Source organism: Trachypithecus francoisi, unplaced genomic scaffold (assembly GCF_009764315.1).
Source record: "Trachypithecus francoisi isolate TF-2019V2 unplaced genomic scaffold, Tfra_2.0 Lachesis_group10, whole genome shotgun sequence".
Taxonomy (NCBI): domain Eukaryota; kingdom Metazoa; phylum Chordata; class Mammalia; order Primates; family Cercopithecidae; genus Trachypithecus; species Trachypithecus francoisi.
In genome coordinates, this window is record NW_022681455.1 from 76,430,629 (window position 1) to 76,450,063 (window position 19,435).

At 43.5% G+C, this 19,435-nt stretch overlaps 1 protein-coding gene across 1 annotated transcript in view; it reads right to left on the reverse strand.

Annotated features, from left to right (window-relative positions):
* Window positions 1-731: 731 nt before the first annotated feature.
* OTOA (otoancorin) overlaps window positions 732-19,435 on the reverse strand; it is an 85,947-nt gene continuing 67,243 nt past the window's right edge. The window contains exons 22-27 of the mRNA XM_033219832.1: window positions 16,132-16,287; window positions 9,119-9,261; window positions 8,689-8,825; window positions 8,068-8,165; window positions 4,176-4,371; window positions 732-991 (exon numbers count right to left, since the gene is read on the reverse strand). Of these exons, the coding sequence (XP_033075723.1) occupies window positions 921-991; window positions 4,176-4,371; window positions 8,068-8,165; window positions 8,689-8,825; window positions 9,119-9,261; window positions 16,132-16,287 (801 nt within the window). The 3' untranslated portion in view covers window positions 732-920. The remainder of the gene's footprint in view (window positions 992-4,175; window positions 4,372-8,067; window positions 8,166-8,688; window positions 8,826-9,118; window positions 9,262-16,131; window positions 16,288-19,435) is intronic.

Below are 19,435 nucleotides of genomic sequence, written 5' to 3' on the forward strand. Positions count from 1 at the left end.
GAAGGGCTTCCCGCTGAGGAGATGAGTGGGCTTAATAATTTGCAAGATCAAAAATCAAAACAATTAAACCCATGGAGATGGAGGAGAAGGACAGTGAACAGAGGCTGGGAAGGGTAATGGGAGAGTTGGAGGGGGAGGAGGCAGATGGTTAACGGGTACAAAAAAATAGAAAGATAAGACCTGCTCTTCCATAGCACAACAGGATGACTATAATCAACAGTCTTTTTTTTTTTTTTTTGAGACAAAGTCACCCTGTCACCCAGGTTAGAGGGCAGTGGCACAGTCTCTGCCCACTGCAGCCTCCGCCTCCCCAGTTCAAGCAATTCTCCTGCCTCAGCCTCCCGAGTAGCTGAAATTACAGGCGCACACCACCATGTCCAGCTAATTTTTTAGTAGAGATGGGGTTTCACCATGTTGGCCAGGCTGGTCTTGAACTCCTGACCTCAGGTGATCCACCCACTTCGGCCTCCCACAGTGCTGGGATTACAGGTGTCAGCCACTGCGCCAGGCCCTGTAGTCAATAGTAATTTAATTGTACATTTAAAAATAACTGAAAGAGTATAATTGGATTGTTTGTAACACAAAGGATAAAGCCTTGAGGTGATGGATATCCCATTTTACATGATGTGATTATTACACACCGCATGCCTGTATTAAAACATCTCATGTACCCCATAAATATATATATCTACTATGTACTCATGAAAATTAAAATTTTAAAAAATTAAAAATAATTTGCAAGATCATTTTTAATAATTATTTTTCATTTTGGATGCATTTTCACCATCATGGCTCCAGGGTCTCCCTGCGCTAGATGAGGGTCTGGATCCAGGGAAGGGTCTCGCACCGTCTGAAGCATCATGTCTCTACATGCGTTGGCCAGCTGCTTGGGGCAACACAGGACGATGCGCTCAGGCCACTCACCACAGGAGCTTGGCCATTAGAACCAGCAGGGGACAGCCAAGCCAAAGACCCCACGACAGGGGAGCTCCTAAAAGCAAACACAAAGTAAGAGTACACATGAAGTCCCAGCAGCAAGCAGAAGGTGGACACGTCTTGTCCAACTCCCCGAGTCTCTCTCTGGGACCACTTGATGCAGAGCCTTGATTTGTTCATCTCTTAAATGGGAACAATGACCCTCAAAGAGGAGGAGAGGTGGGGGAGTGAGAATTAAATGAGATTGTGTCAGTCAGCATGTACTAGGGAGCTTGTGAAAAACACCAATTCCAGGATCCCCTGGAGATTCTGACTTAGCAAGTCTGCCAGGAGGCCCGGGAATTTGTATTTTAACCATCTCTCCCAGGTGATTCTGATAATTAAGCAAGTTTAGGAAACAAAAGATTAGGGCTCTGGTCCACAGGAAGGGTTCACCCAATGGCAGCCCTCACTTAGGCCTTTGGGGTGAATGAAGGAGGGGCATCCAGGATCTTGCCCAGCCAGGGACACGCAGGGGACATCTTTGTAAGGCACCTTCATCACTTTCTGACACTGTTGTTTCAAGGGAAAACCCATCACACCTTTCTGCAGGGGATTTGACAACATCCACTAAAAAAATAAAAATTCAGATAGAGTCTCACTCTGTCACCCAGGATGGAGTGCAATGGCACCATCTCGGCTCATTGTAGCCTCTGCCTCCCAGATTCAAGCGATTTCCCTGCCTCAGCTTCCCTAGTAACTGGGACTAAGGCACGTGCCACCACACCTGGCTAATGTTTGCATTTTTAGTAGAGATGGGGTTTCACCATGTTGGCCAGCCTCATCTCAAATTTCTGACCCCAAGTTATCTGCCTGCCTCGGCCTCCCAAAGTACTGAGATTACAGGCGTGAGCTGCCACACCCGACCAAATCCATCAAAATTAAAAATGCAGACCCTGTGATCTAGCAATCTCATTTTGAAGAGTTTATCCTACAGACATATTTGCACAGATGCAAATTATATCAGGTCAGGAACTGCAGCATTATTCATAACAGCAAAAAAAAAAAAAAAAAAAAGCAGCAACTGAAAGGTCCCTCTACAGACCTCTGCTTGAATACAGTTATGGCATAGCCATAAAACCAACAATGGCATAGCTCCTGTGCACAGACACAGAATTTCCTCCAAAGTATATTGTTAGGTGAAAAATGCAAGGTGCAGAACAAGGTGTATAATAAGCTTTTGTGAAAAGTGCAGAGATCATCTATATTTGATTTGCTGTGTATGCATAGAATATCTCTGCACAAATACACAAGAAGCTGGTAACATTGGTTGCCTCTGGAGAGGGAACTGGGTGGCTGGGGGACCCAGGATGGAGGAAAAGGTTTCACTACGTGCCTTTCAGACTTTATATATTTGGAACCCTGTGCATTATCCATTGCACATATTATCTATTCGTGCAAAACGCTATAACATTTACAAATAACTTTTAAATACATGCATATCATATTTCAATGAAAATTTTGTTGTTGTTGTTGTTGTTTGTTTGTTTGAGATGGAGTTTTGCTCTTTTGCCCAGGCTGGAGTGAACTGGCAGGATCTCAGCTCGCTGCAACCTCCGCCCCGAGTGTTCAAGCAATTCTCCTGCCTCAGCCTCCGGAGTAGCTGGGATTATAGGTGACCACGACCAGACCCAGCTAATTTTTGTATTTGTAGTAGAGACAGGGTTTCGCCATGTTGGCCAAGCTGGTCTCAAACTCCTGGCCTCAGGTGATCCACCCGCCTCGGCCTTCCAAAGTGCTAGGATTACGGGCATGAGCCAACGTGACAAGCCTCAACAAAAAGTATTTTAAAGTAATATAATTCATCAAAAGGCACGGTTTGTGTTTTCAAGTGCCACCTCTGGCCACTTGTGGCTGCAGAAATGGGGAATACCCCAATTCACCATCCCTGTGTGAAGGCAGGGTAGGGAGACATTCAAGTCAGGAAAAGGTGGAGTGGAGGTTTTAGTCAAGCACCAAGTCCTCTGTCTTCTCTGGGTACTTGTCCATGCTGGTACCTACTCCTGGGACACTGTCTACCTCGCTAAGTCCATCTGCTTCTCACCTGGTGTCTCACCTGAGACATCACTGACTTTAGGAGGTTTCCTGACCCATGTGTGTTCCCTGTGTGCTCCCCATCTCAGCACCCAGCAACTGCCTCATGCTCAGCAGGACACATGTCTTCCCTCCCGGCCAGGCTGCACGGAGAGCTCAATGAGGGCAGGGGACGTCTCTGGCTTGTTAGAAGCTATCTCCCCAGAGCATGGTCCAAATGTGGTGTTAAGAACAGAAGGCATCACAAAGAAGTGAGAAAGTGAAGGGGAAAGGGGGAAAGCTGTAAGAAAGGCATGGGGGAGAAAAAGGAAAGAAGGCCGTGTTCCCAGGATCCAATGCCACTCCCTGGGGAGGCTTCTCTATCTTAGCTCAGCCCTTAGTCAATATCACCCTCCCTGGTCTTGTCAGATTTGAAATACCTTCTTCATTTACAAGAGAGCCTTATCTATCTTGCTCACCTCTGTATTCCCAGCCCCTACAGCAGACTTGGAACATAGTAGGTGCCCAGTAAACATTAGTTAATATTGGACAGGCCGGGCTTGGTGGCTCACACCTGTAATCCCAACACTTTGAGAGGTTGAGGTGGGCAGATCACCTGAGGTCAGGAGTTCAAGACCAGCCTGGCCAACATGATGAAACGCCATCTCTACTAAAAATAAAAAAATTTACCAGGTGTGTGGCACACACCTGTAATCCTAGCTACTTGGGAGGCTGAGGTGGGAAGATCGCTTGAGCCTGGGAGGTGGAGGTTGCAGTGAGCCGAGATCGTGGCACTGCACTCCAGCCTGGGAGACAGGGCGAGACTCTCAGTCAAAATAATAATAATAATTATTATTATTATTGGATAGTGAGGAGGGAGTTTGCAAAGGAGCTGCTAAAATGAATGTAGTCCTGAGATTCTGATGGGATTCGTTCTGGGTAGGGGCCAGGGAACTGGAAGATTTTTAATGCCCCCACCCAAGTGCAGCCATAGTTGAGAATCATTAATCCTCAAACTTGGTAGGGAAGCTTAATAGGAACTTTGGATTTTTCACTGAGGGCAGAATCCCCAGTGACCGTCAGAGCCCCCGCTCTGAATCTTAAGAATCTTCCCACCCCAGACCTGACAGGGAGGACAGGGAAGGAAAGTAAGGCTGGTACACGGGGCAGAGGGCGGCTCTGCTCACCTGCAGGAGAACGCGAGGATGAGGTCCTAGTGGGACCGGCGCTAGCGGGCGCGTGCTGCCAGGAGTGACTCTTGGCGCCATCTAGCGCCTGCTGGAGGCTCTGCAGCTGCAGTGGACTGAGCCGCCGGCGCTGGGCGTGGGTCACCGCCGCCGCGTTCTCCGGGCCCAGGGAGGCGATCTGCTCCACAGACAGCTCCTGCGGGAGGCAAAGGGGCAGCACCTTCACACGGGGCCCCTCCCCGGATTTCCCACACCTCAGGCGTCCGGCACAGGATGCGCACAACTTTGTCATCCCCTTGTGTGTATCATGTCTGGTCCTCTTTAAGATGTTTCCTTAAAATTAGATCACTCTTGCACTACCAAAATAAATGCATTTAAAAATAGAAATTTTAAAATGGAAATTTCCAAAAATGGAAAGCCGCAGACTTGCCATAAGCAAGCATTAAATAGGAGCCGCAAAACAAAGATAAAACAATATCGTTGAATCCTAGCTAGATTTGTCTGCCAACAATATCTGAACCCCTGGCCTCTTAAAAAAAGAGAGAGAGAGAATATAAAATGTACTATATAGGTGTTAAATTGACACTTCTTCCTTGAGGTAATTAGAAGTACTAACGGAGAGTTGAAAAGGGAGGCATGATTTCCTCCCTATGTGGCGATGTTGTTTAATGCAATGCAAGACAGCTTCCCAGTGCTTCAAGTCTTCCACCTCCTTAAACACTGATGTGGAGGGGGAAACACAAGTCTTAAAGACCAGAGGCCTGAATTTGAGCCCCTGCTCTGCCACATGCTTGCTGTGTCACCTTGAAAAAATTACACAGCCTCCCTGGGCTTTGGGGATAAATGTGAGACAGCATAGAGAACTCATCTCCTCTGCTGACTGATTCTGATCCTTTGGTTTGACTGCCTGAGCACCATGTGATGAGCTCTGTGAGGGCTCCACGGAGGCAAAATGCAGTCATCTGTTGGTGATATATGCCATGGACAACATGAGTAGGAAATTCTGCTGGCCAGACTATGTCTTCAAAGACTGTGAAGAAGGTGTCTTCTGAAGTCACTTTCAGATCAAAGGACTTGGTGACTTGTTCCAATGGGACTGGAATACATTGGGATGGCAGGATGCTGCTCTTGTAAAGGGGACTCTACATAATCGTGTTTATTTTCTAAAGGCCCTGAACAATCTGGGAAAGATGCTAATGCTCCCTTATCCCTTCCTCTCCTGTCAGTCACCCTCTCCTCTTTTGTCCAGGTAGATACTTCCCTGGAATCATATCCCTCTGCGTAAAGCCCTTCCAGGCACCCCATTCCAGAACACAGTTCAGGCTCCTGGAAAAAACTCTGCCCACCTCTCCAGCCTCACACCTGGCATTCTTCACTCGAGGAGAGTGAGTGCCAATATGTACAGTTCCCGAGAGGCAGCACCTTTCTGTGCACCTCCTTCTGCCTGGAACACTGTTTCTTCTTCATCACTAGCTGTCCTCAAAGATTCAGCATCTGGTCGGTCAAGCGCCGTGGCTCATGCCTACCATCCCAGCACTTTAGGAGGCTGAGGTGGAATGATTAACAGGCCCAGGAGTTCGAGACCAGTCTGAGCAACACAATGAGACCGCCATCTCTACAAAAAGTTTTTTTTAATTAGCCAAGTGTGTAGTCCTAGTTACTTAGACTGACGTGAGAGGATTGCTTGAGCCCAGAGGATCAAGGGTGCAGTGAGCCATCATTGTGCCACTGCACACCCTGGGCAACAGAGTAAGACTTTGTCTCAAAAAAATTAAAATTCAGTATCACCTCCTCTCCTCTCACCACACACACACACACACACACACACAACACACACACACACACACAGTAGGGTGGGCACATAGGTGCTTTTTTGGCTTCCATATACCATTAACACAGAGTCTGTATTCTAAAAATTTTCTCTTTTATCAATGTTGCTGACTTGCGACCTACAGGCCAGATTGAATCTCTAGGCCTGCAGCACTGTGTTTTCAAAAATAAATTCAGATTGGCTGCCAACATTTAATTATCAAGCGATTCCATATGAAAATGAAGATTTCTGATTTCTTCTTGAAAAAAGTAAAAAGGAAAATTCAGCAATCCTGGGCCCACGTGGCCACACTGCATGAATGTGCTAGGGAAGAGAAGCAGCCTCCACATTTAGACAGGGCTCTCCAGTTCACGTTGGTCTCTACCCAGCCTACTGCACCTTGTGTTACCTTTCAGGCCCCTGAAGGCACTGTGTGATAACCCCTTCACCTGTGCATCCTTAGGTGCACCTACCCTGGAGCCTGTCACAATGTAGGTGATCGGTAGGGATTTCTGGAATAGATAAATACCTGTACAAAGAAGCAGCACAACAGCACTCCAAACAAGACCAAGAGAAAGAGCTTAGCAAAATGCCAGCATCCAAAACCAGGCTGCTTGTCCCATGCAGAGTGCCCCAGAGGGGAAACAGGTATTTGCTCAATGGCCTTAAGGACTGCTATTTATTGCCCTCAAACAGCTATTATGCCTGCAATGTGCTCGCAACTGTCCGAGGTGCTGAACTGATTGAAGGTCCGCTATCTTTCTTGAAATGAACAAGTGATGTGGCACCAGGGGAGTTTGTTGAGCCTGATTTGTGTGTTTTATCCAGAAGTGGTGGATAAAATGTATTCCCACATTACCAAGCAAACAGGAACACCAGGGTCACTGCCTCCTCATCAGAGCAGACTATTCCCACCAAATACTCCCCTAATCTTGTACACAGACAGAAAAAAAAGGACCTGTCATTAGATACCCTGCTTCCCTTACTTCAATTGATCCAATTCCACCCTCTCAATTTTTTCCATAGCAGTTTTTCACCTGTCCTCTTGTGATTTTCCTAATATTTTTCTTTAAATCAACTAAAAATATATATAGAGAGAGAAAAAAAAAAAAATATATATATATATATATATATACACAGAGAGAAAGAGAGAGAGATGGAGTTTCGCTCTTGTTGCCCAGGCTGGAGTGCAATGGTGTAGTCTCGGCTCACTGCAACCTCTATCTACCGGGTTCAAGCAATTCTCCTGCCTCAGCCTCCCAAGTAGCTGGGACTACAGGCATCCACCATCACGTCCAGTTAACTTTGTATTTTTCATAGAGATGGGGTTTTACCATGTTGGCCAGGCTGGTCTCGAACTCCTGACCTCAGGTGATTGGCCTGTCTCAGCCTCCCAAAACGTTGGGATTACAGGCATGAGCCACCGTGCCTGACCTAAATCAACTAAAATATTTTTATTAATTGTATTTTAAAAGGAAATATTACAAAGGTCCACAATCCCTCATCTGCAATTCTGAAGTCCAAAAATAATCTGAAAACTGAAAGTTTTCCCCCAAAGTTTAAGTCAAACTTATTTATCAGCAAAACTTGACCTGAACTGATATGAGGCTATTTATAATCTCTATTTATTCCAATTAGTGTGGCTTCTCACAGATTTCTTCACAGAAATATTAATGTGTTTGCTTACAAGGTGCTTCCCCAGGCACTGCTGGGGGTATGAAGTTACATACAGTAAATGTACAGGATAATCTTTTTAAAATCTGAGAAATTCTGAATTCTGAACTATATCTGTCCCCAAGGGTTTTCGTAAGGGTTTATGAACCTCATACCACCATAAATAGAAAATCAGTACCACCTGCTAGAAGAAGAGAAGGTGACCATAAAAATAAATATCATTAAAACACGTATGTAATTTTAAGAAAAAATGTTTTTTAAAAACACCTAAACTCATATAGATCTCCTCTGACACCATCAGGAGAGTCTGGCCACAAGTCTCTAAATTCTAAGGCCCATCATCCGTTTCCCTGTGTGATTTGAAATGGGGTCAAGCTCCCCTTTCTCCTTGAAGAACTGAGCACCTACTTTGAATATCTCATCAGGAAGGCATTTTATTGCTGATGGCTGGAAATATGGCATCAAATCCTTGTCAAGCATCCGGAGCTCTGCCTTAGTTAATCCAGCTGGGGAGAAAAAGGAATCACGGGGGTTTAGTTCAAGCCATCAGAACTCCGCTTGTTTTATTAATGGTGCTTCATAATGCTCAGATCTGAGTGTTCTAGGCAAGCATCATTCCTTACAAAAGGCCCTGGAAATCACACTGGGGAATCAAGTTCCTTCATCAACTCAGAAAAAAAAAAAATGTGGGTCACATTAGCCCTGATTGGCCTCCTACAGTGAGACGCATGCCCAGAAGGAACTTCAATTTACACACTTTCAAATTTTGTATAAAACTACTTAGGGGCCAATTAAATCACATTCTAAACTAGTGGTTTTCCAAACTTTAGTGTACACAAGAATCTCCAAGAGAGCTTGCTTTAAAAGCAGATTTGCAGACTCACCCTCTGCAACTTCAAATCATGAAATATAGGTTCTACTGTAACGCCACTGATGTTTGCTACACGTGGCCGAGGATCATGTTTTATTTTGTGTTCCCACACTTAAGTTTGGAAAGGGAGAGAAAGGCATGCTCAGGGTGAGTCTTACCTGCAATGGTCCCAAGCTCCTGCAAGACAGAACTGGTCCACTCAGTGGGATCCCCAAACACGACTTCAGCCTTCCTCTTAAACTCAGCTAAGACATGCGTGCTGCAGAGCAGGGTCCCAATTCTGGCCACTACCACCCTGGTAGTGGTTAAAGAGGGAGGGATATAATCTGAGTTTGGACTCTTCAGCCAAAAACAAACAAACAAACACACCACACACACACACACACACACACAATGTGCAGAAGTTAGGTAGGATCAGCAGGCAGAGCAGATCCAGCTTATTCCATTAGCCAGTGGGATTTTAGCCCAGAAAGGTGCCAAGTGTCAGGAGGTGGAATATCTAGATGGATGGATGGATGGATGGATGGATGGATGGATGGATGGATGGATTAACCCATTTGCCATTTTGCACATTCATATTTTAGTTACCTGAATTCTGAGATCTTTATAAGTGGGATTTCAGTTATGTTTATAGCACACAGGGTTGCACCAAGTCCTACCAAATGAAAGCTCTTCAGGTCCTGGATATTGTATCCTGAATCATCCAGGAACCCTTGCAAAATGGATTCAGCCTAAAAAGAAAATAGTAAAAATAAAAGATAAACTATCCAGGAATGATCGAGGTCCCCAGGCCTGAGAGGATAAATAGGCTGTTGCTGTAGTCTCCTGACTGATCTCCCCTCCTACTCCTCAGGAATCCCCACCCCAAACCATCCTGGCCTCTGCATCCAAGTTAATGTCCTTAAGATGCTACTTCAACTGAGCATGTCCCCTACTGTGGAGGTGTCTTCAGGCAATGAATCTCTTATATCCTTCACCAATATTAAAGGCACTTGTGTCTTGTGTCTGTGTCTGCTGCTTAGTTCCTTCAGTCATTCTTATGACCTTCAGACAGTCTGGACATACAACTTCTTCTGCATCAAGATCCAAACTTTTCCAGCATCTTTTTCCAAACGTTTCTTTTTCTTTTCTTTTCTTTTTTGTTTTCTTTTATTGGAGATGGAGTCTTGCTCTGTCACCCAGACTGGAGTGCAGTGGCACACTCTCAGCTCACGCAACCTCCGCCTCCCCAGGTTCAAGCAATTCTCGTGTTTCAGCCACCCAAGTAGCTAGAATTACAGGTGCACATCACCACATCTGGCTTTTTGTATTTTTTGTAGAGACAGTGTTTCACCACGTTGCCCAGGCTGATCTCGAACTCCTGACCTCAAGTGATCTACCCACCTCGAGATCCCAAAGTGCTGGGATTACAGGCATGAGCCACCACACCTGGCCTTTCCACAACCTCGCAACAAAACCTTATAATTTCCTGTCTGTTTGCCTTTGTTCAAACCCGTCCTTTCATCTGAAATGCCCTTCTGCACTTCCAAGTGCAGCCATCCTTTTTTGGGGGGGCGGGGGGGGCAGTGTCAACTCAAATGTCACCTTCTTCATGACGTTTCAGCCAGAATGATTTTTTCTTCCGCTATGGTCCTACAGAAATGTTTACCCCTTCAATTCCAATGTTTACTCTTCAATTCCAGAGAGTAACACACAAAATGCTTTGGTGTTAAAATATTTTAAACTAAGCCTTGATTTAAGGGGGCTGATGCATAGGTCTCCATAATTCTAGCAGTGGCTATTCATCATTCATGACTTCCTCTGGAGAACCACCTCTCTTGTATTCCTACTTCATGTGGTTCAGTCAAAGCTAACTGCACCAAGTTCCAGGAGTGATGAAATTCAATTCATACCTTAGCCTAGCTGCAGTCACTGGTTCTGGATTGGACATGTGATTTAACCAGAGTCAACCAGAACCAAATTTTGAGTGGAGCACTAGGAGAAGAGCTTTCTTTACTCTGGACTTGAACTTAGAAGGATATACACAAGGATCTGCTGGAACCTACCACAGGCAGGAATAGAGCCTGTCTCTCAAAGAAAAGCAAAGTTCAAAAACATGATAAGAAACAGATTCCCACCAAGAGTGTTGAAGATCCTGGATCCAGCTGTACCTGAACACTACCCCTGAACTTTCCAGTTACGGGAATCAATAAATTCCCTTTTTTTTTTTTTTTTTTTTTTTTGAGACAAGGTCTCACTCTGTCATCCAGCCTGCAGTGGCATGATCTCTGCAACCTCCCTCTCCTGGGTTCAAGCAATTCTCGTGCCTTAGCCTCCCAAGTAGCTGGGATTACAGGCAGGTGTGAACACGCCTGGCTAATTTTTGTATTTTTAGTAGAGAAGTAATTTCACTGTTGGCCAGGCTGGTCTCAAACTCCTGACCTCAAGTGATCTGCCTGTCTCAACCTCCTAAAGTGCTAGGATTACAGGTGTGAGCCACCACACACCATGCTCAGCCCCTTTATTTGATCAAGCCAGTTTGTGTTGGGTTTTCTGCCACTTGTAACTAAACATGTGCTGATTCATTCGATCTACCTGTGTAGGACCTGAGAAAGCATTCAAGCCAATCCTGTGAAGATCAGCTATAAAATAAAGTCTGGGCTGGACACGGTGGCTCACACCTGTAATCCCAGCACTTTGGGAGGCCGAGGCAGGAGGATCACTTGAGGTCAGGCGTTTGAGACCAGCCTGGCCAACATGGTGAAAGCTTGTCTCTACAGAAAAATACAAAATTAGCCAGGCGTGGTGGCACGTGCCTGTGGTCCCAGCTACTTGGGAGGCTGAGGTGGGAGGATTGTTTGAGCCTGGGAAGTGGAGGTTGCAGTGATCCAAGATTGCGCCACTGCACTCCAGCCTGGGTGACAAAGTGAGACTCTGTCTCACAAAATAAAGTCTGGTTCCTTCAGTGCTTGTAAGTAAAAGAGATTGTAAGTAAGTGAGAGCAAGTAAAAGAGATTATGAGACCTCACAAGGCAAAGATGAGGAGACATCCAAGGACAGACCTCTAACTGAAAGTGAAAATCACAGGCTGTAGTCAATCTTCCCATCTCTCTCTCTCTCTCTGTCTTTTTTTTTTTTTTTTTTTTTTTTTTTTTTGACAGAGTCTCACTCTTTCACCCAGGCTGGAGTGCAGTGACATGATCTTGGCTCACTGCAACCTCCATCCCCCAGGGTTCAAGCAATTCTCATGCCTCTGACTAGCTGGGATTACAGGCATCCACCACCACACCCAACTAATTTTTTGTGTTTTTAGTAGAGACAGGGTTTCACCATTTTGGCCAGGCTGGTCTCAAACTCCTGACCTCAAATGATCTACCCACCTCAGCCTCCCAAAGTGCTGGGATCACAGGCATGAGCCACCATGCCCAGCTCCCATCTCCCTTTAATGTTAGTCATCCCCATCACACAATATAAATCATTAAGGTGTTGAGAGAAAGTGTTGAGGAAGATTGTGAAATGTTGCAATGAAATTCCATTTTCATGGGCTGGTGCTTCCCACTCCTCAGGTCTGTTTAAATGCTACCTACTCAGAGAAAACTGCTCTCTGAACTCTTTCATCTCAAACAGCCCTTCATTCCACTATTCCCATGAGTACCTTGTCCATTTTCTGCATCACTTATCATGATTTTTCAAATTTTTCACTTTGATTCCTCACTTTTTTGTCTGTATCACCAAGTAGGCTCCCAAAAGAAAAGGACCATATCCAGGTAGTTTACCATTGAGTCCCCAGCACCTAGCATAATGCCTGCCACACAGTAGGAGTTCAATAAGTACTTCTTGAGTGAATGAATGAATGAATGAAACAACATCTGAGTGAGTGACTTACAGAAGTCATGGGCAATATATAGTCTTTGACATGCTTCACTTTGCTGCCTTCATGAAATAGACTGGCTTCAGGAAGACTTCTCATGTTTCTGAAAATCGGACTGGTCAGTGTCCTCATCAAGTTGTCCTCCATGATTACAAAGCTGACAGCTACTACGGGGGTGGGGGATTCAGTAACACCAGGCTTAGACTTATATGTCATTGACTTAATGGGACTGTATATCAAAAGTGGTAATAGCTTACATTTATTGAGCGCATACTGTGTGCTGGCACTACTTTGACCACTTTACACATACTATCTCATCTAATCCTCCTAAATAACCCTATGAGGTAAGTATTAATAGTATCCCTAGTTTGCAGATGAGCAAACTGAGGCATGGAGAGGTTAAGTAACTAGGCCAAGATCACATAGCTAGAAAATGATCATTCTGGCCGGGCACGGTGGCTCACACCTGTAATCCCAGCACTTTGGGAGGCCAAGGCGAGTGGATCACCTGAGGTCGGGAGTTCAAGACCAGCCTGACCAATATGGAGAAACCCTGTCTCTACTAAAAATACAAAATAAGCTGGGTGTGGTGGTGCATGCCTGTAATCCCAGCTAATCAGGAGGCTGAGGCAGGAGAATGGCTTGAACCTGGGAGGTGGAGGTTGCAGTGAGTGGAGATCTTGCCATTACACTCCAGCCTGGGCAACAAGAGCAAAACTCCATCTAAAAAAGAAAAAGAAAAAAGAAAATGATGGTTCTAGGATCAAAACCCGGGCAGTCTGAATCCACGGCCTATACTCTTAGCCAGTGAAGGTGTTTGGCTGTGGAGAAAAGATGGAGATTCAAGTTAGCTTTCAAATTTTTCTTATTAAGTCTTCACAATCAGGTTTCACTAGTTGACTCAGAGCAATTTGGGCTCCTCAACTATCAGGCATGCTCACTTTAAAATGAAAGCGCAAAGATACAATTTAAATAAAATTACTTTGAAGATGTGGTATTAAATTGTCCTTGCCACTGAAACCCGGAAAATGCAAGCTCAGCCTGGAAGGTGATAAGTTAAAATATATTTCCTTGAGTGACTAGACCAGCGTATATGTAATGATTCCAAGACAATTAACACCAACACTTTTAGGCAATATTAACTGTTGAAAAATGAATAGCTTTAAGATTTCAATCTCTCTGTTCATCCCTCTGGCTTCTATAATAGTTATTTTCCTTATATTGGTTTTTGAGCTGAACTATCTGTTAATGTAGTTCCGTCAGGTCTGACTATTAATCTAGAAACATGCATTTAAGGTTTGATTGGGAGCTAAAGTTGAAGAACTGACTGCAAATGATACATGCAAATGTTAGGTTTTCATATCCTCTTCAAACATATTGATAAATCTCACTGCCATCCATGAGAATTAAAGTCGGTGCGAAAGGAAAGAGATACCCTAGTTTCTAAGTTGGATGTATTTTTCCGTTTCTCCCAGACTGCAAATAGAATGATTTTAATAGCACAGTGTGATGTGGCACTTCTCAAACTAGTCAAAACCAGTTTTAGAGTCAAAGAACCATGGGATGATAGAATATCAGACTGAAAGGAACCTCTGAGTGTTGGGGCTAACCCTCTCATCTTGCAAAGGAGGAGACTAACCCAGAGAAAGGGGCTGTGATGATGATGATAATGATATGATGATGTTGATAATGACAATGCAATGATGTCAATATCAACTATGAAAACAGCTAATTTTTATTGAATACTATGTACCAGACATTGTTCAAAATGTTTTCAAGTATTTAACTCATGTAATCTTCATGGCCAGGATCTGCATGTTGCCCAGCTCCAGGGGGGCACCGCTCACACTGTATTCTGTTTGAATGGTGCCACTCAGAGTTATGAAACAAGGCAACTGTGATTACAAAAATCTTATAAGAGTAGGAGGACATTCATTGGTTTTGGCTGCTCAGCATCCACACTTTTCTTTGGAAAATTACCCTCTATTAGCTTCCTATTGCTACTCTACCAAATTACCACAAATACAGTGGCTTTAAAAAATACACATTTAGTCTCTTATAGTTCTGGAAACTGTATGTCCTAAAATGGACTAGAAGGATAGGTTCTTTCTGGGAGATGTAAGAATTCATTTTCTTGCTTTTTCTAGCTTCAAGAGGCCACCTGCATTTCCTTGGCTCATAGCCCCATCCTCCATCTCCAAAATCAGCAGCAGAGCACCTTCAGATCTCTTTCTAGTCCCTCTGCTTCCATTATCACGTCACCTTCTCTATCTATGACCCTCCTTGCTCCTTCTTAAAAGGACCCTTGTGATTACATTGGGCCCACCCAAATAATCCAGACAACCTCCCCATCTCAAGATCCTTAATCACATCTTCAAAGTCCCTTTTGCTCCATAAGTTAACATATTCACAGCTTCTAGGGGTTCAGACATGGACACCTTTGGAGGACCTTAATCAGCCTACCACATATCCTTCCCCACTCGGCTCATGTGGTCATGAGATGGTGATAAGATGGACTCCACTCCTTGATACAGGCCTCACCAACCAACATATTCAACCCCTGACCACAGTGGTTGCTCAGGGGTGGGCAACTCCATGAGTGGAGTCAATGCTGGGGTTTTTCCAAAAACTAATAAAGAAGTGGCACATTTTTATGGGCTTGTTAATTAGGTTGTATATAAGCCTAGTGCTGAAAATGACCGCTGAGAGAGCTGCCTAAGAATGAAGATAACATGGAAGAGCTAAGATTTCCCTTTCCAGCAATACAGTGGTTTAGACACCCTAAACTTCTCTCCCAATCAAAACAATTAAAATTCTGGGGAAAACTTATTTAGCCCATGAAGGATTAATTAACATAGGAATGGTCCACCCACCATAAACAACTAGAAAACTTAACAAAATATATCAGACAACTGCATCCGGATATGGAACAACACCGAATCACAATCCCAGAAGAAGAAAAACAAACAAGATGAGCCCTAAAATTACCCTCACTTACTGCCAAAAAGCAGTTTCCAGGACATAGATCAGGAAGAGGAACCACAACATGCCCAGTGGCCCAGTCGAGTTGAGGATACAGAGATCCAAGTAGAGAGAGGCCAGGACATTTATTACTTGTGGGGCAAAGTATTAGACAGGAGGAAACTGCAGAGAGTTCCAGAAATCTGCAGAGATGTCTAGTACTGACTGCTAATTTGCACATGCAAAGAGTGAAACTCCACATAGGCAGGAAAAAGAGTCATCAGTAATCAGAAAGGATTAGGCTGAGCAACTTCCAGAGCTCATGTGGAGCTGGAAATAGTTCACATTCTCACCAGCCAGAGTAGAGAGGTCTTGGAATACATGGAGCATTAGGTAGTGTCCTCAAAGGAATCATGTCACAGTAATGTGGATAAATTAACCACAGAATAAAGGTCACTCTGGACTTGCCCTAACAAAACTCAAAAGGAAGCATCAAAAGGATCAAGCTGATTTGAAAGTAACTTAAGTGTACGACAGAACAAAGCCCAATACTCTTCAAAGAAATACAACTAAATCAAATACTCAACAACGTAAAATCCACAATGCTCATCACGCAATCAAAATTGCTAGGCTTGCAAACAAAAAAAGGAAATACGACCCAGAACTAAGATAAAAATCAGTCAACAGCAACAGACTCAAAAATGACAGTCATGATGAAATTAACAGTAAGGATATGAAGGCAGCTCTTATAAATACGGAATAGTTAAAAGACCCAGAAACATCCACCCACCTGTCTCGGGCTCCATTCTATTTGCTGGGTTAGAAAAGCCACAGTGTCTATGGAATTGAGGTTCAGCTGCTCCAGCTCACTCTCATTAAGAGCCAGAACAATGCGCCCTAGGGAGGCAATATGGTGTTCTCTCCAGTAAGAAGGCATGTCCCAAACCTTTAGGCAAAAAAAGAAAACAGAATAGACTGAACACTGGTGATGGTATTTACTATGATTTGAATGTTTGTGCCCCCCTAAAATTCATATGTTAAAACCTAATCTCCAATGTGATAGTATTAGAAGGTTGGGCCTTGGGAGATGATTAGGTCATAAGGGTGGAGCTCTCATAAGTGGGATTAGTGCCCTTGTAAAAGAGACCCCAGAGAGCTAGCTACAAGCTAGCCCCTTTCCACCAGTGAGGACACAGTGAGAAGGCACCATCTATGAAAAATAAGCCCTTACCAAACATTGGATCTGCCAGTGCTTCAATTTTTGATTTCTCACCCCCCAGAACTGTGAGAAATAAATTTCTGTTTGTAAGTTACCAGTCTACGATATTTTGTTACAGCAGCCTGAATGGACAAAGACAGTATCTAAAACAGACATAAGGAGGCCAGGTGCGGTGGCTCACACCTGGAATCTCAGCATTTTGGGAGGCCAAGGCATGCAGATCACATGAGGCCAGGAGTTCAAGATCAGCCTGGCCAACATAACAAAACTCTGCCTCTACTAAAAATACAAAAAAAAAAAAAAAATTAGCAGTGCATGGTGGCGCACATCTGTAATCCCAGCCACTCGGGTGGCTGAGGCACAAGACTTGCTTGCAGAAGCTGCTGTTAGCCAAGATGGTGCCACTGCACTCCAGCCTGGGTGACAGAGCGAGACCCTGTCTCAAAGAAATAAAAATAAAACAGACATAGGGAAACCTACTGTGCAGCATGGTGACCATAGTTGATAATAATGGGTTGAATACTTGAAAATTGTGAAGAGAGTAGATGTTAAATATTCTCACAACAAAAACTGACAGCTGACAAGTATGAAAGGTGATTGACATGTTAATTAGCCTGCTTTAACCATTCCCCAATGTATACATATATCAAAACATCATATTGTATATATGTATATACCATAAATATATACATTTGTATTTGTTAACTATCCTTAATAAAAAATAATTAAAATTTAAAAGACACAGGGTAAATCTTAATATAAAGCTCTCTTTTAAATCAATAATAAAAAGATAACTATATTTGTTTTAAAAATAAAAGAAGACATCAACAAGGAATTCGCAAAATAAAAATTAAATGTATGGGGAAAGTTTATTCTCAGTCATAATTAAAGAAATATACATTAAAAACAATCAGACAAGAAGTAAAAAGAATTATCATCATTTATGATGCTGGAAAAATACAAGGTAAGGGATACCCTCATTTGTTGTAGTTGAGAATATAAATTGGTACGTGCTGTTGAGAGGGCAATTTGGCTATCTGCATCAAAAGCTTTTTTTTTTTTTTTTTATTATACTTTAAGTTCTAGGGTACATGTGCATGACGTTATATCATGTATAACTCCCCAATGCAATCCCTCCCTCCTCCCCCCTCCCCATGATAGGCCCCAGTGTGTGATGTTCCCCTTCCCGAGTCCAAGTGATCTCATTGTTCAGTTCCCACCTATGAGTGAGAACATGCGGTGTTTGGTTTTCTCTTCTTGTGATAGTTTGCTAAGAATGATGGTTTCCAGCTGCATCCATGTCCCTACAAAGGACGCAAACTCATCCTTTTTGATGGCTGCATAGTATTCCATGGTGTATATGTGCCACATTTTCTTAATCCAGTCTGTCACAGATGGACATTTGGGTTGATTCCAAGTCTTTGCTATTGTGAATAGTGCCGCCATAAACATACGTGTGCATGTGTCTTTGTAGTAGAGTAATTTATAATCCTTTGGGTATATACCCAGTAGTGGGATGGCTGGGTCATATGGTACATCTAGTTCTAGATCCTTGAGGAATCGCCATACTGTTTTCCATAATGGTTGAACTAGTTTACAATCCCACCAACAGTGTAAAAGTGTTCCTATTTCTCCACATCCTCTCCAACATCTATTGTTTCCTGACTTCTTAATGATTGCCATTCTAACTGGTGTGAGATGGTATCTCATTGTGGTTTTGATTTGCCTTTCTCTGATGGCGAGTGATGACGAGCATTTTTTCATGTGTCTGTTGGCTGTATGGATGTCTTCTTTTGAGAAATGTCTGTTCATATCCTTTCCCCACTTTTTGATGGGGTTGTTTGTTTTTTTCTTGTATATTTGTTTGAGTTCTTTGTAGATTCTGGATATTAGCCCTTTGTCAGATGAGTAGGTTGCAAAAATTTTCTCCCATTCTGTAGGTTGCCTGTTCACTCTGATGGTAGTTTCTTTTGCTGTGCAAAAGCTCTTTAGTTTAATGAGATCCCATTTGTCATTTTGGCTTTTGCTGCCGTTGCTTTTGGTGTTTTAGACATGAAGTCCTTGCCCATGCCTATGTCCTGAATGGTACTACCTAGATTTTCTTCTAGGTTTTTATGGTATTAGGTCTAACATTTAAGTCTCTAATCCATCTTGAATTAATTTTCGTATAAGGGGTAAGGAAAGGATCCAGTTTCAGCTTTCTACTTGTGGCTAGCCAATTTTCCCAGCACCATTTATTAATAGGGAATCCTTTCCCCATTTCTTGTTTTTGTCAGGTTTGTCAAAGATCAGATGGCTGTAGATGTGTGGTATTATTTCTGAGGACTCTGTTCTGTTCCACTGGTCTATTTCTCTGTTGTGGTACCAGTACCATGCTGTTTTGGTTACTGTAGCCTTGTAGTATAGTTTGAAGTCAGGTAGCGTGACGCCTCCAGCTTTGTCCTTTTGACCTAGGATTGTCTTGGCAATGCGGGCTCTTTTTTGGTTCCATATGAACTTTAAAGCAGTTTTTTCCAATTCTGTGAAGAAACTCATTGGTAGCTTGATGGGGATGGCATTGAATCTATAAATAACCTTGGGCAGTATGGCCATTTTCACGATATTGATTCTTCCTATCCATGAGCATGGTATGTTCTTCCATTTGTTTGTGTCCTCTTTGATTTCACTGAGCAGTGGTTTGTAGTTCTCCTTGAAGAGGTCCTTTACATCCCTTGTAAGCTGGATTCCTAGGTATTTTATTCTCTTTGAAGCAATTGTGAATGGAAGTTCATTCCTGACTTGGCTCTCTGCTTGTCTGTTACCGAATGTTGAACCAGCCTTGCATCCCAGGGATGAAGCCCACTTGATCATGGTGGATAAGCTTTTTGATGTGCTG